Genomic DNA, 26,416 nt, shown 5'->3' on the forward strand with positions numbered 1-26,416 from the left:
CTCTCTCTCTCTCTCTCTCTCTCTCTCTCGCTCTCTCTCTCTCTCTCTCTCTCTCTCTATATATATATATATATATATATATATATATATATATATATATATACATATACAGATAGATAAATAGTTTTGGCAAAAGGTTATGACCACACACACATTGTCTAAGCCGTTTATCCTTCTGGGTCACATTGGAGTTCTGCGGTCATTGCAAAGAAGGCAGGAATCACCCTGGAGAGGTCGCAAGGCCATCACAGGGCGCACACAAGACCATATACAATCACACACAATTAGGGGCAGCATGTACAGAACATACAAACTCCACACAGAGGGGACCCTGGTCGGCCGGCCAGGGAATCGAACCCAGGCTCTTCTTACTATGACGCAACAGCTTTCCCCACTGCGCCAGAAATACTTGCAAGCTAGTTAATGAAACGTAGTTTTTCCCTAATTTTAGCAGACTAGCAAATTACACTGGAAAAGGTGGTTCAATTTACATGATTCAAATGTGGACATTCCACACAAATGGATTATCACATCAACTGCAGTAAGTCAATTAAGCACTTAAAAGCACTTAAGCAGATACACTTAAAATCTAAAACATAAAATGTGGCCTCTGCAAAAATAAGGTACATTTTATATTTTATGCTTTTTCCCCCCAATATATTAAAATCAGCAATTTTGCCTAGAACTTGTTCATTAAAATTAAGGTAGTGTGTCCAAACTTGAATACAGTTATACGTACGCCAATATAACTTGATCTACACTCCCATATATCCTATACTTTACAGTGCTTAAGTCTTAGGCATCTGAGAAAATGGTATATAAAGCCATTTATTTGGGCAGTAAGTATTAAGAAACAAACAAACACACAAACAAACAAGCAAAACCCCATTAACACTAGAATAAATACAAACAAACAAGATACTGTGATATCATGTCTTCCGATGTCTTCCGATTTTATGTTAGCTTATTGAGTGCTAGTCATTCAACATCTGCTTAAGCTAATCAATCCTTCATTAAATCACCAACCGCTGATGGAATATAACAAATCACTGAGAGCACTGAGAAGTAAGGAACCAAACCTGGGTTCTTCTGTGTTCTTCTAACCAAGATATCAATTGATTTTACTGAAAAATAAGAAATTTTAATATGTTTCATTGTATGTATGCTTGTTTGTATTTATTGTAATCCCTGGCAAAAAAGAATTTTCTTGGCTTCCTAAGACTTTTATTCAGTGTTGTATTTGGGATATGCAGATTATTGCAGATGGAATATGAGTGTTCCATCGTTACCTGTGTTGCTTCCGTCGATATCCATTTCCTTCTCATCCTTAGGATTTTCATCAGCTGCGGTGTTATTTTCTGGAAAAAATGGAAAAAAAGATTAATTTTAAACCATTTTTTAAAGTGCTCCGACAACACTGGTGAGACAGGTGTCAGTTAAGGCTGGAAATAAATGGTTTTCTTTTCAGAGGTTGTTTTTCACGGCCCACATGAAGGCGTAATCTGTCAGAGCATAAATCTCCCTTCTTTTCTTGCTTAGTGTAGAACAGCTCTTTCAATGTGAGCACACTTTATCAGCAATGTTTCGGCGTCTGTCATCCAGCTGCCATGTCTCGATGCCTGACACACACATGCCCCCCACACACATACACAATTGTACATGATAGCAAAGCATGAAAAATTAGTCCAATAAAAAAGCAGTAAAAGACAACTGCAGGTGTTTCTTGCTAAATTCAGACTATTTTAAACAACAAAGTTTACATGTAGAAATGACTAAATGATTATCATTAAATAATCAGGACCTAATTAGATATTTTGAGTTATTTATAATTAACATTTTTTGACATTGTAACAGACATATAAGCTATTATTTTATAAAGTAACCGTCCACAACCTTTAAACATGCTCCCTGAATTATTAGTCCACAAATGTCCCTAACAAATGCTCCTAAACACAAGAATAGGAGATATTAGTCCATAAACAACCTCTATAAACATGCCTATCCATCCTGCCTTGAGGCTTCCGAAGACCAGACCACTGTGCCATGAGTTGAACAGTGATATTAAATATAAGTTACAAACAAAACATGAAGCAAACGACTCTAGACAACAGCAAACTGAAACATGACAGCTACTTACACCAAAGACAAGAATAGAAACCACCTGGGAAAGCTAGGTGTAACAAACTACACACGAGTAGAAACATGAATGATGAGGCAGGACTACATGGGAGGAGACAGGAACATGGCACTATAGATTAGATGCTGCGAGAATAATCTGTAATCTGTAAACCATGATCAAGTAATAGTTTATAAGTGTCTTATAAAGTAATGTTAATATATTAATGAAGAATAACTCTAAATACTTCATAAGTTCATGATTAGTCAATTATATATATAGTCATATATATATATATAATTTTTTAGTCATAACAGCTAATATGTTCTTCTAAACAAAAATCATTATTATAAAGATGCATGAAACATAGATATAAATGCGCACATACTGAAGTCTTCTTTAGTGAAGTGATGACAATACAATCAATTTGTCTATGCAGAAATAAAAACAGACAGGGCCTTTTTCACACCTCAGGTTTCTTTTCTGTTGTTTTTGATTGTTTTGTCCCTCCAATGATTATAACAGCAAAGATCATATGCAGTTTCATGGCAAGGCCAAGAAACATGCACTTGAGAATGTTGAGGTTAATGCAACTGTCAGTATACAAGCAGCTAAATGAATTGATAATGATGTGGGGGGGGGGGGGGGGGGGGGGTTATTTATTTATTTATTGCTCAGATGTTGTTAGATGTTGTCTCTTCACTTGTGTCCCAAAACATGCTGTGATTTTACCTTTCAAATATGTCATAGTAACAGTACTTGCATTATTGAAAATCTAAATAATATAATTACTAAACAAGTACTTAGCCACATATAATAGATATTCTGTCTTATCTGTATTTTAGGAATTTCTTTTGTGAAAAATAGTTGTACGTAGTACTCAGTTTTGGACACAGCACAAGTCTAGCCTCTGGGGTGGACACTAATGGTTCCCTCTCATAAGTCAAATGCCCTGAGGGATCAAGGGCAGCACTGCTGTGAGTGTGTGGGTGTGAGAAATGAATAACTATGAGTTTGTGTACAAACACTCCTGTGAAACATTCGGGTAGCCATTTGCAGATGAGCTGATTTTTTTCCTGTATATGTTTTTATGTGGTTTCATGACAAAAAATGCTCTGAGTTTGTATTAAACTTAGAGTAGAAGGTTAGGTTTTGGGGCGAGCCTTACAAAATTAGTATTACACATACAGTACTGTACAAAAATCAGAGACCATACTTCATTTATGTATTTTTAAGTTAAAAAAGCCATTAAGTACAAGTTATTCATTTTTGAGTGCCAGGAAAAATGTAGAAAATAAATAACAGACAATTACACAGAAGCTTCAACCGCTAAGTATAATTAAACATTTTCAGCATTTAATGTGTCCATTTTTTTCAAACTTAATTACAACTTTTACTCTTTTCAGGAGACTTGCTTTCAGTTCTTCAAATAAACCTTCAGGGATGTTTTTCCACACCTCCAAAGTTCAGTCTTAGAAGTTGGTTGCATTTTCTGTTTCTCACAAACCAAAAAATCCCAAACACATTCAGTGATGTTGAGGTCTGGACTCTGGAGTGGTCAGTCCATTGTTCAGCTTCTTTGTTTGATGTGTCCGTCTCCTTTTCTCAGTGATGTCTTCCTGAAAGCTACACATCCTTTCAAACCCATAGCGCTGAGTTGTCTTCTCACAGTGGAAGATGGACAGAAGCACCTTTTTCAGATCCTAATCAAAAGTAGAGCTTGATTTTCTCCTCTCTCTCAAAGAGGAAAGTTTTAAGTGCTGTTTATCTGATAGTAACAGATTTGGTGGTCTACCAGGTCTTGCATGGTTGTTAGGGGTCCCATTTTCATTTCTTTTTTCCTTTGACTTTCTCCTCTATGCAAACAGATTATCTTATATCTACAGATGTTTCTCTTCAGTAACAACTCCTGAAAAATGAATAACTCGTACTTAATGGCTGTTTTCACTTGAATAAAATGAGATGAATGGTGTTTTTGGCTGTAGCACAGTACTTGTATATAAAATATAGTTTTATATATAATGACCCCATGTTTTAACACTTTGCTTAAAAAACAAACATCTTTGCTTCTGTGTGGGTGTGAGAAATGAATAAATAAATAACTATGCCTGTGTGCAAATGTTACAGTGAATCCTCTGAGTAGCCCATTTGCAGATGAATTTGTGCATGTGTGTGTGTGTGTGTGAGTGTGATAGAGCGAGGTGTCTCATTAAAGGGACATGCTCGGTCCTGTGCGTCCCTCAGTAATGACCGTATCTGACAAGCGCTCTGCTGGCCTGTAATGAGACACGTTCAAGGACAGCGCAGCTGATCCACAAACAGGCCAAATCCAGCCGCTGCCAGCCGCATGCTAAATGAATTCTGTATGGGAAGTCGAGCGAAAAGAGTTTGACATCTTTACATTATGCTGACGAGTATTGCGTTTCTTCTTTTTTCCAATTCCTCCTGGGGCAAGAGCTAAGAGCTGCACATACTCACACGCAAAACAAACCATCACTTAAAGCGGTAGTTTGGAGGAAGACAAATATACAGTTTTCCCTTTACCCCAAATGTAGCCCATCAGCCAAGGCATTTATCTTTGCTTTTTAAGTTTTTCACTGCAACTACCGCCTGATTTGGACTGGACGTATTTATCAGGGGGACATAAAACTCATAATCATAAAATTCTCACATCTGTGTGGCAATAAAACAAAAGCAGATGTTTCTAGTGGTTTGTATTTTCTATGATTGCAGACGTATTGCAGCATGGTTGTGAAAATTAAGCAGGCACAAAGGATAATGCTGAAATCACATTGGCATCAGCAGATAATGGAAGTATTGGAACTGGACAGATGTGACTGATATTTCAAACCAATAATTGATGGAGTATTAACTGTACTCTAAAACACTGGGATTTTTTAGGCAGTGTTGGACTCATTATATTCATTTTACTCCATTGCAACTCCAGAGAAATAATGTTACAATAATCCAGGTATACGAAGTCCCCATTTCTATATTACACATTTGTTTTTGTACAGTCATGCATAAGTTACCCAGATAAACCCTATATGGACAAAAGTATTGGGACATCTACACATTACATCTACAGGAGCTTTTATGATGATTCCATTCTAAATCCATAGGCATTAAGATGGAGTTGGTCACCCTTTTGCAGCTATAAAAGCTTCTGGGAAGCTTTCTACAAGATTTTGGAGTGGGTCTGGAAATTTTTGTGACACTGATGTTGGATAAGAGGGCTAAGCTTGCAATCAATCTACTTCATGCCAAAGATGTTTGAGTTTGATGTCAGTGCTCTGTGTGGGTAAGTCAAGTTTTTCCACACTAAACTCACCCAGCCATGCTTTTATAGACCTTGCTTTGGGCACTGGGGCTCAGTAATGCTGGAACAGAAATAGGTTCTTCCCTAAACTGTTTCTATAAAGTTGGAAACATACAGTTGTCTAAAATATCTTGGTCTGCTGAAGCATTAAGATGGAACTAAGGGGTCTAGGTCAACCCTTGAAAAACATCCTCAGAGCTCCTCCTCCACCAAACTTTATTGTTTGTACTATGCAGTCAGGCAGGTAATGTTCTCCTGGCATTCACCAAACCCAGACTCGTTCGTCAAGCTTCCAGATAGAAAAGTGTGATTTGTCACTCCACAGAACACGTTTCCACTGCTCCAGTGGAAACTCTGAGTCCAGTGGTGAACACTCCATCTGACGCTTGGCATTATGCTTGGTGATGTAAGGCCTGCATGCAGCTGCTTGGCCAAGGGAACCCATGCCATGAAGCTCCTGGCACACAGTTTCTGTACTGATGTTAATGCCAGAGGAGGTTTGGAACTTATTTATCGATCAGCAGAGCACTGGCAACTTGATACACTTTGCATCTCAGCACTCCCCGATCTGTAGTCTTCTACTTCATGACTGAGTTGCTGTGGTTCCTAAATGCTTCCACTTTTTAATAATACCACACACAGTTGATTGTGGAATATCTAGGATGGAAGAAATTTCACAAACTGACTTGTAACAGTGCCATTACAGTACTACACCTTCAGTGAGCTCTTCAGAACAGACCATTCTTTCACAAATGTCTGTAAAGGCAGACTGCATGGCTAGGTGCTTGATTTTATACACCTGTGGCAATGGGACTGAATGAAGTACCTGAATTCAATGATTAGGAGGTGAGTCCCAACACTTTTGTCCATACAGTGCATGTTTTATTTTGGAAATAAGTACATGTCCTTTACAAACAACATACTTCTGCACAATTTACTGCACAATTACTGTTTACTTGCTAAATTTAACATGTTGGGGGCAAGGCATCAAAATGGCCTTTGCAAAAACAGCAAGTAAATAGAAATATTGCACTAAATTCGCCATATGAAGTTTGTTACCTGTAGAGGATGTTAACTTATTTCCACTTAGTAAATAAGTAAAACATGTCATTTGACCAGGGGTATTCATCCTTTTGCATATGACTGTATCAGCATTAGCAGATGAGTACATGAAAGATACTGTATATCAGAATCAGCCCACAATTCCTATATTAGTAATAATGCTTTATGCCCATGGCTGTCATTATAATCACCTCTTTAATCTGTTTTTAGCTATGCAGTGTCCAATTCTATAGTTAACAGTCTGCCTTATGGTGTCAGAAACCGCATAAGCAAGTCTATTTTAGAAGTATGTCATTATTTAGACATGCGGCTTGGACAATGCTAACTAGTGGTTATAAGCTTCCATTACTTGCTGGCTCCAGTGTAAAGCTAAAGAAGCAAACTTGGGACATGAGGAAAGAGAAAAACTGCAAATTTGCCTCCCCAAACTAATGTCTTATCCATGGTGGAATTTGTCATAATTCACAACAAATGTGAAATGAATATAATATGACTTTGAGAAATGTTCAATTATTACTGACAGCCTCTCAACTTCAGCTTGTTGAAAACCCAACCAAGAGTCACGTTCTGTAAGAAAGTAGGAGATAATACCTGATTTCTGGCTTTGCGTGCCAGCGTCGTCCATCTTCTCATCTAGAATCGGATGGGAAAATAAAAAGGAAGCACATTCTCTTTCATCAAAATCATCCAGCGGGGAAGATCTAACTGAAAGGCATTTCTTATTATCTTGTCATTAGAACACACTGGCACATCAGAGTGTGGGTAATCCCACAGTAGAACAGCCTGGATCTCCATCTAATCAGCCCTTCAGCCTGAAATTAAAACCCGAATTTGAAGGAGAAAGGCCTCATCTTTACTGGCCCTGCTGATACATGCTGTGTAGTAATTATGATGGTACTCTGTACTGAGATGAAGTTTGCCATTCACTTTGAGAAGTATGTAATTTTGCCATTACATTTAAATAGTACAGCTAGTAGACCATGAACATATTAGACTTCTAAGGATTTATGTGCAGGTTGCACGGCCACTCTACTTACCTTCCTGTGCCTGGCTCAGCATATCATCATCTTCAGGAGCCTCTTTCTTAGAATCTAGAAGATAAAAAAACACAGGCAAGGGTGAGGGATGATCAGTTCATTAGTGCCAGATCCTACATCTGCAACATAAGATCTTCAGAACATGTTTCACATGTATGCTGCTCAAAGGTGTTATGTTGCTAAATGACATGCACAGTGCAGTCTGTAAACATTTGGAAGTTATATGTGTTTAGATATAATTATTTCTGTATAGGAACCACAGGGCATTAATACATAGTTCCCTGTTTCAGTGGACCATAAGTAAATGGACTACTGAACATATACTGAGAAACAAAAACAAATATCTGTTTTTTGTTTATATCTGAAAGGTTTTATGCCAAAATACATTAAAGAGCATTTTAAACGTTCTTTTTATTAGTTTTAATGTCATATGCACAGCAGAAACAGGTAGTTACACTGTACAATGAAATTCTTACTTTGTTGTTCCTCCATTCACCAAACATAATCTTAATATAATCTTAGAATAAAAAGAAATTAAAATATCACTAAAAAATCACTAAAATAACACTAAAAACAGTAATACAAAGTACAGTTATATGTGAAAAGTTGAAAGAAAATTAAAGTTCTTCATAATATATATTGTTGCCTCAACTTGTATCTACATTTATTGCAAATTGCCTACATTTATTGCCACTTCTACAACTGGAAGTAGTCAATCTGTTTCTCTGCAAACTTTGCTTGCCATGTTTTACCCTCTTCAATGGTCAGGACCCATACAGGACCACCACAGAACAGGTATTATGTGGGTGGTGGATCATTTTCATCACTGTAGTGACACTGACATGGTGGTAGTGTATTAGTGTGCGTTGTGCTGGTAAGCATGGACCAGATAGAGCGGTTTTGCTGGAGTTTTAATCACTGTGTCCACTCACTGTCCACTTAGACACACTTATTGTTGGTCCACCTTGTAGATGTAAAGTCAGAGACAGATCTTTAAAGAACATCTTTGTAAATGACACATGGAAGTATGAAGAACCCTTTCAAATTTAAGGAACGTCCAAAACAGTATAGAGCTTTTACACTATTATATATATATTAAAGGTTTCGCCTAAACCTGCGTATCTAAGCCAAGAACCATTCAAGAACCTTTATTTGTAAGAGTTTGTTTAGTATGTGAAATGTTTCGCTTTAGTAGCTGGTTTGGCCTGGAGTTTTGGATCAATAAATTCATACATGTCCATCATGGCATCATATTTCACAGATGAGGTGGTTTACTTTGGATCAACATCCTTTTATTTCTCTATACTTTCTGCATTCCACCACTGCGGTAAAGGGTAAACTGTTTACATTTGGTGACAAAATGTAAACAGTTTTCACCTTCATTGTAGATGTAGTTGCTTAGCCAAAACATGCTTGATGCCCAAATTTTGGTTTATTTAAGTCATGGAGCCACAAAGCTAACATCGCTAACAAACATAAGTAGTCAATCGTCACCCAAATCAACGGAACTGTGACTACATCCATAAAACTTACTCTTAATGTACTCCAATTGCATTAAGTCCTCATAGACTTGTTGAGGTGGTTTAGAGGACAGTGCAATTTACTGTGAGCTATAAAAATAAACAAAATTGTGTGCCTGTTGTTTAAACAAAGCAGCCTGCTGTGCTCAATCCACATTAAGTCATACTGTGCTGTAAACAACATCGGCATGTTTGCATGACCTTAATGAAGAGCTGGATGCAGTTTGAGCTGACTTAGAGAAGTTTTGGGCATATATTTAAAGAAAGATTTGACGGTCTCTAGACTTCAACTGTTTATTAGCAACGTTAGCCTCTCAGCTCAGTTGAAGAAAAAAAAAGCAACTATTGTCTGGGATAAGTGGAAAATTGTACAGAATTGATTTTTCACTGAACCTTCATCTCAGCTGTCTGTAAGACACTCTCTCTAAATGGTATAGGCCCTGTTGTTCATTTTAACAAAATATAACTTCATTATTTTGTTCTGAGGTCCAGTGATTTGTAATTTGCGGTAGAAGTTGTGAAGTCATTCTGATTTATTCTTCTTTTTATGGTATGCTCTTTATTCTTCTCTGACACATCTGTGCCTGCACCCCAGAGAGTGTTCTTGACCTGTTTGATAGTTTAAAAGTGGCTGAGTGAAAGTATTCACTCAAAGTTTTAATCTACAATTCTATAACCTAAGAAAGACTTAACCAGTTTGCAAGTCCCTGTAGTTATTAAATAATAAGTTTTAGTATGTAATAAGTCTGGGATTTCAATGGGTTAAATATTTTAATGGTTCTTGCGAGGGAATGGCAGAATCCTTACTGCCATTTAGGCCTTTCTGTGATATACATATAAAAAAAACATAAAGCCTAGTAAAACCTCTATATATGCTGGAAACTAATGCCAGGCTCACCGGTTTATTTTTGTTTCTAATCAGGCAAACAGTTGATTGCTCATGTTGGTGATGTTTTAAATGTTTTAGCTACATCTCTGATTGATTTATTTAAAATTTTCAGGCTAATGATGACCTGCTTAACTGGCATTGACCCTTTTTTGGCACTCCCGTTGAGGCAAAAACATCCGACTCTAGAACACAGTGAAAAATAACATTTCTGGCCCAACAGGAATATAGCTTGGAGTGGTTCAGTTGCTCAATTGTTTTTGAAAGTAGGCAGAGTGTAGATGGATAGCAGTTAATGAGTGTTAAACTTCAGGGATTTAATTGTCCTCCAGGATCATTATGGGTTGCACTATAACAAGTTTTCTCTGAAAGAGAATCCAAATTGTCCACAACACTGCACACTGTTTGCAATTCTAATAATACACTGGAATTTAGAGGAAATAAGTTGGACAGTATGGGGCAGATTTACTAACATTTGGGAAGACAAATACCCTGCTGTAATCCCCATCAACCAGAAACCATGAATTTTACAATATTGCACTGTTTTTAAAAGCACTGGGCATGGAACTCAAATGTTCTCAAATATCTGACAAATTATGTCATCATTTTCTCAAAATGACAAGAATGACTTCACAGAATGCCAAATGATTTCTGTGATACATTTTTTTAATAAACAGAACCATCATTCTTGTTGTATCTGTACTCAAAGTTGTAGTACTTTGTTTCATTAATCTTTGGCTGGAAATAAAAGGTTCGAATTCATGAACCCCTAAATGCAAAACTGTTGACTCAGGACTGTTTTCTTTGTGGTGACTAGGTAACCAAGTGAGCTTTCCTATTAGCTAGGCCCTCAAGAGCTGGTCTTAAGGCCTAACACTTTGCAGTAACTATTACAATAATTAGGAATCGACAATGGAATCAGTTTATAAGAAAAAATGTCACTCCATGCCTTCTAGAATTTATAGATGCGTCAATGACTGTGAATAAAAATGAATGACAGCCTAATGAGTAGGTACTAGAAAAGAAAACAGTAGCAGCTGTTTTTAAAAGCACTGAGCATGGAACTCAAATTTTCTCAAATTTCTGTCAAATTAATGTCTTATTTTCTCAAAAGCATGATACATTCTTGACAAGTAATACTGACTTTCATACAAATAGCATGTGAGCCAAACAGTGGTTTATAGTCTGCTGGTCATTTGTTAATTTTAAAATTGCACCTGTACTCATTTGCATGTAAGTTCTTAGTAAGCCAGTAAATTGGCCACCCCACCTGCACAACGTGTCGGTAAACTGTGATAATGCCTCTTGTAGTAAATCTGCACTTAGTGTGGTTTTGATTACTCAATTATCTGCATAACTGGAGTTGAGGTTCCCAAATGGTTCAAGGCTTGAATAACCTTCTCCTAGAAGAAAACTTTAAGTAGAACCTTTGCATGATGCAGAAGTGCTTTAACCTTTGAAACGTTTCTTCACGCTTTCTTAAAGACCCATCAACTGAAAGTTTTTAGGGGAAGCACAGTGGTTCTTTGATGATATCTCTTCTATCAAACATCAATGTTATGCTATTCATGAAGGTCATTTTTGTACCAAGCTTGTAATTAGTGGATTTGGCTGTTTTAGCTAAGAATACAGTCTCCACAGACAGCCACTGGCAGTAGAATGGGTCACACTGAAAAGCTCAGCATACTTAAATGCAGGCTTGTCATAGAATAAACTAATTATGCCCTGCTAGAGCTGCCCCAGTCAACTAAAACTGTTATTACTGTGAAGTGGAAACTCCTATTCAACATGTAAATGGGATGAACTGGAATTCCAAGTGTGAGCCTTGCCTTGTCAACATCATTACCTGACCTCACTAATGTGCTTGTGGCTGATTGGAAACAGAACTCTAAAGCGCATATTGATGTGATGTTCAGGTATCTTTTGGTCATGTAAGCCTACTTAGCATGCAGTATTGTAGCCCTGCCCATTCAAGATATAGAATGTTTCAGCTTGGACTGGTTTTTGAATGAGGCTGAATACAAAGCAACAAATCAGAGCAAAAGTCATTTATTCACAATCGTATGCAAAAGTGTGGACACCCTTGATAAGATTATGTGTTGTGGTACACATCTTCCACAGAGAACATACTTTTGTACATGTTAATGCTCTATTACTGTTTATTGGCTGTTTTTTTCCTCAATATGTTAGCTAATAAAGATATTACGCACTAACATTCACAGCAAAATGATTACAGATTGTTTCCTGAACATCAAAGTACATCATTTGACCAGAGGCAAAATACAAAGATGCAGAATAACAACACCAGCCTGTTCAATTTTAAAGGATAAAGAGAGATCAATCCTATAAATGTTTATGTGATATAAAACTCAAAATAGAGGGGAATGAAATAACTGAAAAATGTAGGCTATGGCTTTTTAAAAAGGTGCAAATGATAGCAACTACAATAAGGGAGGCTCTTCTTGTAATGCTGTGCCCACTGGACATCAACAGTCTCAACATTGTCAGTTCTTCTTAGTGATGATATGTTGTGATTGGGGTTCACCTTCTGCATCTAAATGATTAACCAGACTCAAAGCTTATCTTAAGGAGTCAATTCCGCAGCCTTAGCATTCCTCTCATTAGCAGCCAAGTCCCTGTAGATAGCTCAATGCATCTCATCAGGACAGATGCAAAAGGATAAGGCAGCTGAGGATCCATCTATAATGCATGTGTCTGTCTGGAAGTTTATATGTGTACCATAGACTGTGCATTAATGGCAAGTCTCTCTTCCATTTGTCTCTCAACTCATCTGCCCATCAAACTCTCTGTCTTCACCGATTTATTAAAATTCTTCCTCTGTGTCTCAACAGATGACATTTAGGACAAATTGAAGAAATGAAAGCCATGACACCAATAAGCCCACCTGCTCTGCAGTGGTTATTGTGTAATTGTGTAATTGCCTTTTTTTAACAAGGCTGCGAGAGGTTGGCCATTGCTTTCTCATGACGTGCTCTCAGAACAATTAAAAATGGCAGACCTTATTAAACGCTAAATGTGGGCTCCTTCATCAGCCTGACTTCTTGACTGGCCCTGTCAATCAAATTCCAGATGACACTGGACAGACTTCTCCAATCCATCACAGCCGGCCAATAATGCTCCCCGCCATGAAAGTTAATAGATATTTATTCAATTTGAGGCTAGGGACGGAGCAGCTGCAATATTACGGGAGCTTGACCTATCGACCTTTAAATGCATTTAAAGGTGGGGGGAGAACAGAGATCACCAAACAGGATTACTCTTCAGTCTCACATAAGCCTTATGAGATCTAATCACAATGATTCACTTTCGAGCTGAGCTTGATATGTTATTTTCATTTTGGAGGATAGCTCCAGTCCTTAACCCCTTAAATGACTAGGGCCCACTGGAGGGCCCAAAGTTTTTATATACACTTCTATAACCTAGAAAAGCTTAACCAGTTTAAAGCCCCTGTAATTATTATAATAAGTTTTAGTATGTAATAAGTGTGGGATTTCAAGGGGTTCAATCTTTTAATGGTTCTTGCGAAGGGAATCCTTTCCACCATTTAGGCCTTCAGAGAAAGCCTAATGACTTCTGTGGTATATATTAAAAAACGTCTCACTTACAGTTTATTTTAAATAAACAAAATCATCATTCATGTTATATTTATACTCTGAATTGTACTACTTCTCTGATTACCTTAAGTTTTGGCTGGAAAATGGAAATAAAAGGTTTAAATTCATCAACCTCTAAATGCAAAACTAAATGCAAAGCTTTCCTATAGGCTGGGCCTTCAGGAGCTGGCTGGAAGTCCTAATACCTCCCATTAACAGTGGAATCAGTTAATCACGTTTTGAGTTCCAATAAGTGGGACCAAGTTCATAAGCAAAACCATCACACTATGCCTTCCTTGTTGGAAGTTCTAGATACATCACTGACTGTGAATATGAATGGTAGTCTAACAAGTTTTCATTCAGCTGTTAGAAATGAAAAGCCTCTTTCCTAAAGGAATTAATAATAAAACCTCTATATACATTGTAAAATATATGGTAATGTCTGTTATAAACGTCAAATAAAATACTGAATGTATTTTGCCAGCTTTAAATGTCTGTATTTATTCCATAATGGCTAAAGAATGTTGATGTGAATTACTGTTAGCTTTGCAGTAACATACTAATGGGATCCTTTAGGCACACTAGCAGAAATTAGCCCTGAGTTTTGACACTTATGGCCCAAACTGAATGCCCACCAGAAGGACTCATAATTCCCAACTGATGGTAAGAATCTGACTTTAGGTATAAAAGATACTAGTTTTTATTCAAGTTAAGGGTCATATATTCTCCACAAGTCATTTGATGTCCTTCTCTTAAAAATAGTTATTTTGACAATTTGAGTCAGAATCAACCTTGTTTGTCCTATCATACTCTTGCACTGAAAGGAAAGCTCCAGTCCTAAGATCTGATTGTGTCACGATTGGCCCCTCCCAGTTCTCCATGTGCTTTAGTTTACTTCTGGTCTTGTCCATGTGCTTCCTTGTTTTGATTCTTCCCTGTTCTGCCCCCTTGCTTCTAGACTCCGCCCTTGATTTTTTTCACCTGTGTCTTGTTAACCCTCGTTGTTCCTGTATTTAAGCCCTGTGTTTTCCCCTGTTAGTTTGCTGGTCTTTGTATTGTTTGGTGTTGTATCTTCTGGCCTCCATCATATTTCCTAGTCTCTGTTATTGTGTTTAGTCTGTGTTCCTTTTCGTTATGTCTGTCCCTCCATCTCTCCTTGTTGGCTCTTTGAGCCTGGACTGTTTAGACCCTGAGTATGGATTTGCCCCTAATAAATCTCGCTTCGCTTCGCATATCCGTCCGCCTCATCATCGCTCCCCCACATTACAGATTGGCAGAGCTCCATTCTAAGCCACTGTAATACTCTATAAACCGATGATGGCCTCTCTACAAGATTATGACCAACACATCTCTCAGCCAACCAAAATCATCTCTAAACATTCTTTCTTCTCTCGAACAAAGAAAATACTTTGACAGAACTCCTCATAACAAACCTGCAGTGAGAACAGCAGTGACAGTAAATAAGTCAGAATTATTAGACTCAGGGATAGTGGAAAGGCGTTGCTATCCTCATCATCTGGATGGTAGTGTCTATTTCATTCTTGAAGCAAAAAAAAAAAAGTTTTGTACTTAAACTGGGTCTAGATCACATTCACAGCTCAATGTCAAAACAAGCAACTGGTTCTAAGTTGGGGTAAACTTTATTTGGATTACTGTATTGGCTAAAAGGGAATTTAATATGATGATCTAACATTAAAACACCACATAAATGTTAAGCTCAGTTAGCGTACTAGTTATGTAGCTATTGATAGCTTGATCAGATTAATCAGGGCTGTGCAATAATCACATTCATGATTAAAACATTGCATGTAAAGATAAATATTAATGTACTCATACATATGCCGTTCATTGTATTGTTTCAATACAGTTTGATGAAAGATCTAGTGTAAAAGATGATGAGTCCTCCTCAGCATCTAACTCCAGTGGTAGAACCAGGCGGATCAGCTCAGCAGACAGACAATAGGCTATCATGCTACTCTAATAATATTCAGTGTTAGGCTTTGGATGGAACTATTATTTGAGGGAAGCAAAATGAGCAAAACCACAACAAACAAGGTAAAGAATATGTTATCTGAATATCTTTGGGGGGCAGTCATGGGCTGGAGGTTAGGGATCTGGCCCTGTGACCGGAAGGTTGCCGGTTCGATCCCCAGGGCTGACAGTCCATGACTGAGGTATCCTTGAGCAAGACACCTAACCCCCAACTGCTCCCCAGGCGCCATGGATAGGGCTGCCCACCGCTCCGGGCAAGTGTGCTCACTGCCCCCTAGTGTGTGTGTTCACTGGTGTGTATGTGGTGTTCCACTTGACGGATGGGTTAAATGCGGAGGTGGAATTTCCCCGGTTGTGGGATCAAAAAAAGTATCACTTAATCTTAAAACCTTTAAACATTTGCATTTTTGGTAGTCCAGCTTTTTAATTAGTATTAAACCCAATGAATGTGTAGCACAGGAAATTATATACATGAACTAGCATTACTATTGTGGTGGTAATTATATACACAAAAAGCTACTTATGAGATGAAGGTTTCTACATTCAACAGTGCTACATGTTCATGAGTATATGATCAAAAATCGCTAATGAAATGACTGCAACATACAATGACAGATGACTTGTTTCTTGTCTGGTCAGTGGTTGCTTGGCACTGATCACCTCCTCCACTTTACTTGCAATAGAACCACCATAAAGCTGGGGCTTATCGCTTTATTTTTTGTGTGATGCCATAAAAGGTCCACCTTTGGTTCCCTAAAGACCCAAATAAATAGCAGCTCCACTGCTTTTCAATGTCATTTCTATCTAATAAAGGTAAAATGTACTGTTGAATACCACAGATAATCATTTCAAAGCTTTTCCTTGTATTTAACAGAAAACCCAGTGACCAAAAACATTTACAATAGAAGCCAGTGGGCAGTGGCTTCAGCTAAATCCACAGCAATATGTTTGAATTACTGTATGTGGTAAGAAGGCTAGGCTAAAGAAGCAGGAGTATTCCCTAAAAAACCGAATATGTATGTTGGCACATATAAGAAATACATCTCAACCTACACAGTAGTTAATCATTCGTATTTTTCACTTGTGCAGTCACGTGGTTATGAGATTATATCCTGCATAGTATGCAGTACACAGCAGCTGAGTAAAAACGGACTGAATTAACAACAGTAATGTGGCAGTACTACAGATATAATAGTAATAACCTGCTGGAGGTGTGCTATACCTTCCAATTCAACAAAAACACACAAGTCTCCCAGCAGATGGCAGCAGTGTAACATTGTTCAATCGTAGCCTCTGCCATGGCTGATATATGCATACTTATGTACACTGCTCAAGCTTTCCAAGCAGCAGCACCAAACAGCACAAAAAGAGAACATTTTAATGTAATGTTTTGAAAGCCATAACATTCTCAGCCCCCCCCCCCCTTCATTTAAGAGAGCTAATAGTGGAATAATAGTGTAACAATGAGAGCAGCTCTAGCCTCTGCAGCAGCAGAAAAGCTTCTGCACTCGGTCACACTTATCAGACCACAGCAGAAGGAAAAAAAAAGCAGTGGGCATGAAAAATTCACAAGACATAAAACAGGAAGAAAAGGTGAGTTAGAGTGTCGGGATCAACAGCTGTAGCTTTGCAGCCTGCTAGTTCACTTTTACCATGCATTGTGTGTGCTAGCTGCAGAGCTGAAAGGATCATGCGGAGAGGGAACCTTTTCGATCCTTCAGTTCTCTCAGCCAAGATGGAAAATACTGGCTGTGTTTCAAGCTGTGAAAACTATGGGCTTAACTGTGTTTAAGTCACTATCTTCAGTGTGGCACCATAAATGCCTGGCCCCCTACACATTACTGCTGGTTTGTGAGTTTCTCCCCTTTCAACCGCAGCCAGCTCTCTCTTTCTCTCTCTCTCTCTCTCTCTCTCTCTCTCTCTCTCTCTCTCTTTCTCTCTCTCACTCTCTCTCTATCTCTCTCTATTTCTCTCTCGACATGCCCCCTCTGTGCTCTTCGGCTGCTGAGTACACAGTTAACAGACTGACCTTAAGCCCCACATCTTGATCTGCTTGTGTACCCAGCTACCTCTTAATCCCTCAAATGCCAAATCATACACAAATGGCTTTCAGGATGACTCCTCTCCTCCGCTAGCAGCAATGCTCTCATTTTTCTCTCTCTCTTTCTGCCTCCGACCGTCGGATTGTCTTGGATTACATCATAAAGCGTCTTTCACCGCTCACAGTCTGGTCCCGACTCTGGCGCATTGCCTCTATCTGATGTATAATACTGATAAATTCTGTTAAAAAATATCATATAATATTTATCCGTGGTGACCCTCAGTGCTTTCCACAAATATTTGGAAAGTAAAATCAAAGAACTCTTGAAAGATTCTCTTCAAAAATTAACCCTGCCCTTTTCTTGTAGAGTCAACTGCCTCTTTAAAGCAGTGGTGAGGCGGGAAATCTAATTTAAAATAGACTCTCTTATGTGATTTCTGAATTTATATATATATATATATATATATATATATATATATATATATATATATATTTTTTTTTTTTTTTTTTTCTTTCAATGTTGCTTCTGGTTGCACGCCTTTCCGTTGCTAAGCAACAGTGGCGTCACAGCTGTCAATCTGCCGAGCTAGGTAGTAAGCTAGTTATTGAAGTGTGGTGCTGCTTGTAAACAGAAGCTAAACTAAAAAAAGCTACTTTTTCTTTGTCATGCTAATTTTGAGCCATGAGGTGACTGCAACCATCAAAGCCCTCCTTCCTTTTCATCTGATTGGTCAGCACATGAAAAGGGCTTGTGATCTAGGCCTCGAGTTGAATGACAGCACAAAAGATACCTGCCCAAAATGCATCCGTCTAATTGAAAACAATAGAAATAAGGCAGCGGTCCATTAAAAATACATCCAGTGTGAATTGTATCCATGTTTTTGACCCTTTTCCTTAATCTCAAAACCCAAAGCTCAATTTGGACACCAAACAAGTCTTGGCTAATCAATGACATTTGCAATGAGCATAGAATTGAGTAAACCTGAACAAACTAGGACTAATCGAGGCAGTTCTTCAGCATTCAAATCACTCGCTTTTCTCTCAAGTCTTCAAGCTTTGGAAGCTTCATGATGTCAATGAGTCACAGGCTTGATGTAGTAATTGCATGCAATCAATCGAGCAATTTCATGCAAAGGATCCGCTCGTGCCTCATATCAGTCTTCTCATTTTTATTAACCGTGCTTAAGGATACAACAAAAATAGCACTTTGGAAATAACAGTCAAAGTCAGAGACGGCACAATACCACTTTTTTGTGTCCAATGCCGCTAATGAAACGTTGAGTCTTGGCAGAGTGACGCCAATCTGATACTGTTTATTTGAAATTTACTAAGCTTTCAAATGGGATGTTTTTAATGAAGCACTTCACTTAAAATGAGCATCTGAAAACAGGCTGTTGTGTTCAAATGACCTCATAGAAGCGATACTCAGTTAGCCACACAACATCAGACAGTGTAAGTGAGCTATTTCTGGCTAGATTCATTACCGGATTCGTTCTTTCGCCTCTCAGATTTCCAATCTCATCCTTTATTGCTGATCGGCTCAATATCTGGTATCACATGGAATATTGGTATCACTGGAATATTGTCTAGAAGTGCAGCGCTAATAGACCAAGATCAGACTGGACCCTGCTGGTGGCTGGACTGAGACTACATTTTCTCATAATACAGAGAAGTGAGCCCTGATGCCAGAGAGGCTAATCCTAGAGCAGCATTGTGAGGCTACATCTCCCTTGAGAAAGTGGTAATAATGTTTCTCTGTCATTAGCAGCATGGCTAAAAGCTTCTCTGCTGACCCCACTTAGAGAGCAAACCCCTCGTGGGCAGGGAAAACAATACGTCATTTAATGCTAATGCTAGCTCAATGCTAGCTCTTTGGGGAATCAACGCATCAATTAAAAACTGACAGACAAGGATGAAAAAAGAACAATAGTTCTCAAAGCGTTCTTTAGTAAGAAAATGCTTCTATATAAAACCGCTTTCATGCTTAAATGGATCTCTGCGGATGAAGTGATTCTTCAGATTGATATAGAATGTGTTGTATATGGTTCTATATAGAACCTAAAAGAAAAAAAAGAAGCAAAAACAGATTTTTTTTTAATTCAAACTTAAACTTGTTAAAAAATGGTGCTATACAGAACCGTTTTCAAAAAGGTTCTGTATAGAACCAAACACTACACATTCATCATTCATCCAAAGAACCATTTTACCATGCAAAGAAATATTAAGCATAGAAATTATTCCATATACACACCTAGAATTGTGGTTCTTCGTGAACAATTTGCATGATTGAAGGGTTCTTTTCATTGTAGCACCATAGAGTTCTGCTATTGTTATGGCACAAGCTTGTAACAATGGCAGAACCCATTTGGTGCTATATAGAACCCTTTTCAAAAAGGTCCTGTTTAGAACCCTCTACAACATTCTCCATCAATGTTGCACTAAAAAAGGGTTCTGCTATTTTTCAAAAAAAGGTCTTCAGCACATTCTCCAATCTGAAGAACCATTTCAAGGAACACTTTAATCGTGCAAAGGGTTCTTCGAATGTTCGCAGTTCTATATAGAACCATTTTCATTACTAAGGAACCCTTGAAGAAATATCTTTGTTTAAGAGTGTACAGCTCACGGTTGTAAATAGAACCATCTTCTTTACTGAAGAACCCTCTTCTTTAAGCGCAATTAGACGACTAGCCACCATGCTTGGAAGCAAGCTGTCGGCTGTGTGTCACGTGTGGGTCTTGGCACTGCAGTGATATTAACATTTCGGCTCCAAGTCGACACATTTATTCACACTCGTATGAGGCTAACTGTCCTGTAGCCTATTCACTGTAGCATTAGCATTAGCGACTAGCCACCATGCTTGAAAACAAGCTGTCGCTGTGCAGCACGTGCAGATCTTGGCACTGCAGTGATATTAACATTTTTGTTCCAAGTCTGCACATTTATTCACAGCTATCTCACCAGACATAAGGTGTCAGAGTACTACAGCTTAGCTGTATGCTACCTCTACAGCGCTAATGCATACAGTAATGTGTAAGCAGAAAATTACCAAGAAAAATGAACCAGAAGCTTATGGCTCTATTTAATTATTACATTCTAGCGCCTGATAAAAGAGCCCTTTCATCGCCGCTAACATCTGTCACTTCACACATCCCAGAAAAACAAGAAAGCCACGTTATTTATGTCCAATTTTACACATTGATTTAATTTTCACTACTGACAGTGACAGTTGACATGTTATCATTTCTTTTTTTTTGTCCTCTCTTTTTTCCAGCAAAATAGCATATTCATGCAACCACCCACATTTTCGCGGCAGTGTATTGCCCTCTGATAGTGATGTGACATTATGATGGTGTAGAGTTTCGCATTTTCGTAAATGACTATTCTAAGCACACATGTTTCGCAGGGTTTACATGTGACCTTGACGTGTTTTCTCTTGTCCAGGCCCCTCAATTCAGGCTTAAAACGCTGACTCATAACAACCTTTTTTATGCTGTCAGCAATAGAACACATGTAGAACTCTTTGTTTATGATTTATGAGACCATAAATTGACAATTATCACCATACAGCCACAAACCACCATCCATTTATTTCATTTTTTTTAGGGCAAAATGTCCACGAAGTATAAGCTACCCATTTTCTGAAGACATTCAATGTAAGATAACCCATCCATCCATCCATGCATCCATCCATCCATCCATCCATGCATCCATCCATCCATCCATCCATCCATTTCTCAGTAAAAAAAACGAAGTAATTCCTGAAAAGAATGAACACTGGAATGAAGGCAAAGAGTGGACACTAAATACTGAAATTGTCCCAATAACTTGGCCATTTACCTGGAAATGATGGCACTTTTGAGCAGTAATACATTTTTTTCTTCTTCTTTTTCTAGTCCTCTACCTCACATTATGAACTAATTGCTTAATCTTGTCTGGACTTTTTTATCTCTGGATACTTTCATAATTTCATAGCTTTCAATCAGAGGCATCCTCAAACTGGTGAAAGTCTTTTGATTCTTAGATGGTGTTTGAATGTGCTTTGAAGGAGAAGTTTCCTTTTCCTTATTTCAGTGCTTGTATTGATTTGGTGCTAACCTCACCTGCCAGATTTCTTTTTCAGGTTGGCAAGATGAAACTCCTAATCACGAATAAAGCCACCTCTTTTGGCTAGGCAATTATTTCAACTTACTTTGATTGACACAGAAAAGTCATGACAGTGCTGATAAGACAGAAAGCCCAAGAGCTGATCTGAAGAGGACGTGATCACTTATTTGCAAGAAAAAGAGTCAAAATGCATCTGGTAAATATTTTTTAAAGGCTACATCAATGAAGGCGTCCAAGGTCATTTTTTTTGGCCAAAACCAAAGTGACATTTGTGAGGACTGAGGACGGTCCCACTTTACTGAACAGCCCCCTATAGATCATCTACACATTGTAACATTGTTGATTCTCGATTAGGACCAAGTTTAGCTTTAGGTCCTGGGTTAAGGTTAGGGACAAGTAAGGTGAATTCAGTAGATAATTAGCTAAAGGTACACTATATGTCCAAACGTTTATAGACATCTGCTCATCCAACATTTCTTCCGAAATCAAGGGTATTAATAATAGTTTGTTCTACTTTGATGTAGGAACTACTCTTCTAGGATGACCGTAGACTAGTTGTTGGAACATTGTTGTGAGAATTTGATTGCATTCAGCCACGTGAGCTTTAGTGAGGTCAAGTACTGATGTTGGATTACTAATAGTGCTGTATAGACTAATGCTGAGGGGCTTTATACCCCTGTAGCCAGTGCTTGGAATTGGAAATGGTTAACTTATTTTCATGTATAGCTGCTCCAGAGAATTTCAATCTATTGCATTTCTATAGAGATTATACAAATTGTGTGTGTCCAATTGAATTGTCGGCCAGGAATACATCCATTATGAATTATTCAATAACTACTATAAACATATTGAGTAACTACTATAAACATATGGTTCTAGAAAAAAAGCAACTTCCATGAGTATAGAATGTTTATTGTATGTATGTCAAGATTTGACATCTCATTTCCAAAAAGATGGTTCTCCAATGGTCTTAAGTAAAAGGAATGGTACTATTTAGAAACATGATTCTATGTGGAACTATTAATGAATGTGCTGAAACAGTTATTTGCATGGTGTTACATAGAGTTCCATACCACACCAAAAATGGTTCTTCTATTGTTACAGGCTTGACAATAGCAGAATCTATTCTGGTACTATATAGAACCATATACAACACATTCTCCATCAATCAGAAGAATCATTTCACCATACAATGAACAATTTAAGCATGGAATGCTTCTTTATAGAACTCATGGCTCTAAATGGAACCATTTGTTTTACTAAAAACCCTTGAAGAACCTTCTTTTTAAAGAATGTTTTAAATCAAATAGATTTAACCTATAACTTCTTCGGTTGGTGGTTTACATGAGTTTCGTGGTTACAAGAAGAATTCTTAGGTGGAATCTCGCTACTTAAGCCCCTTTGTGATTGGATTGGGTAGCTCAAAGCTGGCAGGCCTTATAAATTAGGATTTATAGAGATTATTACATGAACACTTTCACTGCCTTAAGTCACTCCGATTAGATTTGTGAAACATTTAATTAACGTCTTTGTGTCACAAAAAACCTGCATGTTTCTCAGACATGGTTCTAGTATGCAATTTTCAAGGAAGGCTTCTGGTTGCTTCGTAGTATTTGTGCTACTCTGTTGCCTCTCTCTCTTTCTCTCTGCAGAGATAAATTTGTGCTGGATATTGTAGTGGGATGTTGGACAAAGGAGGGAGGGATTTCCCTGAAGACACCAACACTATTGGCTCTGTAACATTAACGGGGGAAAAATCCCTTCTCTGGCTTTCTTGCTTGTAGACAAATGAAGAAGGTGCCATGCTAACTGCCTGCTAGCACTCTCTGGTGTCCAAATCTAATTATCTTTGGTCCATCTTATTGGAGGAGTAATTGTTTCAGTGGTATACCGAGCAAAGAGGCTGAAATTGCAGAATTTGCAAGACATACTTAGGGAACATGCTGAAGAAACGCCGCAATCACCTCACACTCGTTTGCCCTTAGCAGAGTTTGGAAGAAGAATATGTTGGGGATGATTGGAATTGGCATCTACACTGACAGCTGCACATAAGTGTTGCAATTGGCAGGGGAAAAGATTGCATTCTCAGACAGTTTATCGACATTTTCTTGTCTTTCTTTGGTCTTACTTTTGGATTTCTTTGAAGGTGGTGTGTTAACTGTCTGATAGAGGAATGCAGACCACACTGATGTGGTGAGAACTTCATGCTGAAGGTGATATACCGTGCCATACATAAATAATACTTATAAGAACGCCTTTTGTGTGGGTAGACTGTTTTTTCAGCAAAGCAAACTATTTTGTTCAAAGAAACCAGTCCAACACCCACAAACCTGCCACTACCATCTGCTGGGAATGGTCTACCACTCACATAATATTTGGTCTTATGGTAGTTAGAGGTCTACAAAGGCATGAAAGTGAAGCCCGAAGCCAACCATACACATGAGTTTGAGACCTGACTAGGCTTGACGAAATTTGAAACTTGAACCCGACACGAACCAATCCAAACCTACACACTTGCACTGACAGATGGATTGTTGCAGACTTGCTTTATCTGTGTTTTGCTTTTTTATTAAGCATTTGAGTGTTTTTTTTTTACTTATCATAATATCATTTAGGTTTCATAATGTTTCTAAAGTGATGATGTCCCTGACTCATTAGAAATTTTTCTAACCTTTTTTTTTCCAAATGCTAGATTATATATACATTTTATGTCCACATGTATGTGGACAGACCTTTAATTATTGAGTTCAGGAGTTTCAGCCACACTCATCACTAACAGGTGTATAAAATCAAGCACATAGCCATGCAATCTCTACATACAAACACTGGGTTACACTGAAAATGGCAGTGCATTGACTAGAGTAGTGTAAAGTACACTGCAACTGGCCTCTGAAGCAAAGAAACAAATTCTTTGGAGTTTTTCTTTGGTCGATTATCTCCTTAATTTAGATGTGTCCAATTCCACGCATTAATTAGGACTCCCCCAATCACATGCTACCACCAGCACTAGGAGGGCGAAAGCTAACACAGGCTTCCTTTGAGACCCCTGAAGTGAGCAACCACATCTTTCGACCTGCTGCTAACACAACGTTATTAGACAGGTAGGTGTGCTCGAAGGAAAGCGCCAACCACCAGTCATGTCATGCCAGCTAACAGACATCTGCAGTAGCTAGCATCATGCTGAGTGATGGGAGAAAGGTGGGGCCATCCTACCCACACAGAGAGCGAGGCCAATTGTGCTGTCTTGGACTCCCGGCCACGGATGGTTGTAGCATCAGAAGGAATTGAACTCGCAGTCTCCATATGATAGGACCAACACTTAGATGGTTGCACCAGAGTTCTTTGGAGTTAGGAGTCACATTTCACTACCTGACAGTCTCATGGATGAATGTGGATTTGGCAGATGCCAGGAGAATGTTACTTAACGTAATGCATGCTGTAGTGCCAAAAGTAGACCCCCTTAGTTCCAGTGAAAGGTAAAACTGAAGCTAAAGCATACAAAGACATTTTAGACAATTGTATATTTCCAACATTGTGGCCTGAAGCCCACTATTTTGTTGGGCCCTGGTGGGCTTTGGTTGGGTAGCAGATCTCTATTTGTGGTCCATTTCCACTGATGGATAGAGTAGAGGGTGGCTAACAAATTGAGCCATAACAGATGGGCCACAGTCAACAAATGCAGCTGCAAAGTGCACTTATACGGTAGGTGTATCTGAAAAAAAATTGCCAATGAGTGAAGGTACAAGGAGCTGTACCTAATAACCTGGAAACTCTGTGTAAACTCACTTCCCAGGGCAACAATTCAGAAAAAGTATATCTTAATGTGATCTGTGACCCACACCTAGATGTTAAAATAGAAAAACCTGTTTAGATTTTCACTCTTTTGTAACTAGCAGAGAACCCAGTATCGAAGGTCAGTGGCCAAAAGTCATCTATAATAGGCAGCCCAGCTCAATCAATGGAGACCAAGCTGGGGAACAACGAGGTATTATGCTCTAGTGTCTGCTACTGCGGTTCTCATGCAGCAAGAGGATGAAGGTTTAACCTGAGCTTTTGTGCCTGTGTTCTGAACCCTACCTGATTAAAGAAGGAAAGAAAAATGGGGAAGAAAAGAATACTGAGTCTTTTGAAGTGAGGCTGAGAGAGAAAAAGAGGAGAAGGGGGAAAGATAGAGAGGGAGAGAAATAGAAAGATAGAAGGATAAAATAAGAGAGAGAATAGCCAGGGCTGGTGCACTGCTACAAAAAGAGCCCCAATTCCATGCGAGAATGGCAGCCATTTGAGTGCTTGAATTGAATCCAGAGGAAAGATCAACGCCTGGCTAACTGCAGTGCTGCTAAAGGCCATGGCTTGGCTGACACTCAGACATTAACGAAATGAAACAGAGGCGAAACTATGTGTGCGTGAATGTGGATGTGTGTAGCGGGACCCAGAAAGAGTCCTGGTAAGTATCAGTTTGTCAGTTATCCTGTTGAGGTATCTACAGTTGTAAGATGCAACTGTATTGACTGGTCTTGCTGCTGAGGAGATACTATAACTTTCTCAAACAAGAAGATCTGCCCATTTCAGATGGCTATTAGATATACCCTGGATCTCCTCACAGGATACTGTTACACAAAAACACACATGGTAGCTATTGAGACAGGTAAATTGCAGCAAAATGGGGGCTGAACAAAGTAACAGCCATAGAAATGCTTCCTTGTATGACCAATAAGTCATGACCTA

General features: G+C 38.5%; 1 protein-coding gene across 1 annotated transcript in view; it reads right to left on the reverse strand.

Moving 5' to 3' along the window:
• Positions 1-26,416, reverse strand: part of macrod2 (mono-ADP ribosylhydrolase 2) — a 1,076,631-nt gene that overhangs the window by 60,636 nt on the left and 989,579 nt on the right. Inside the window, exons 11-13 of the mRNA XM_037538560.1 lie at positions 7,535-7,588; positions 7,089-7,130; positions 1,290-1,358 (exon numbers count right to left, since the gene is read on the reverse strand). Coding sequence (XP_037394457.1) covers positions 1,290-1,358; positions 7,089-7,130; positions 7,535-7,588 — 165 coding nt within the window. The remainder of the gene's footprint in view (positions 1-1,289; positions 1,359-7,088; positions 7,131-7,534; positions 7,589-26,416) is intronic.

Source organism: Pygocentrus nattereri, chromosome 5 (genome assembly GCF_015220715.1).
Source record: "Pygocentrus nattereri isolate fPygNat1 chromosome 5, fPygNat1.pri, whole genome shotgun sequence".
NCBI lineage: Eukaryota > Metazoa > Chordata > Actinopteri > Characiformes > Serrasalmidae > Pygocentrus > Pygocentrus nattereri.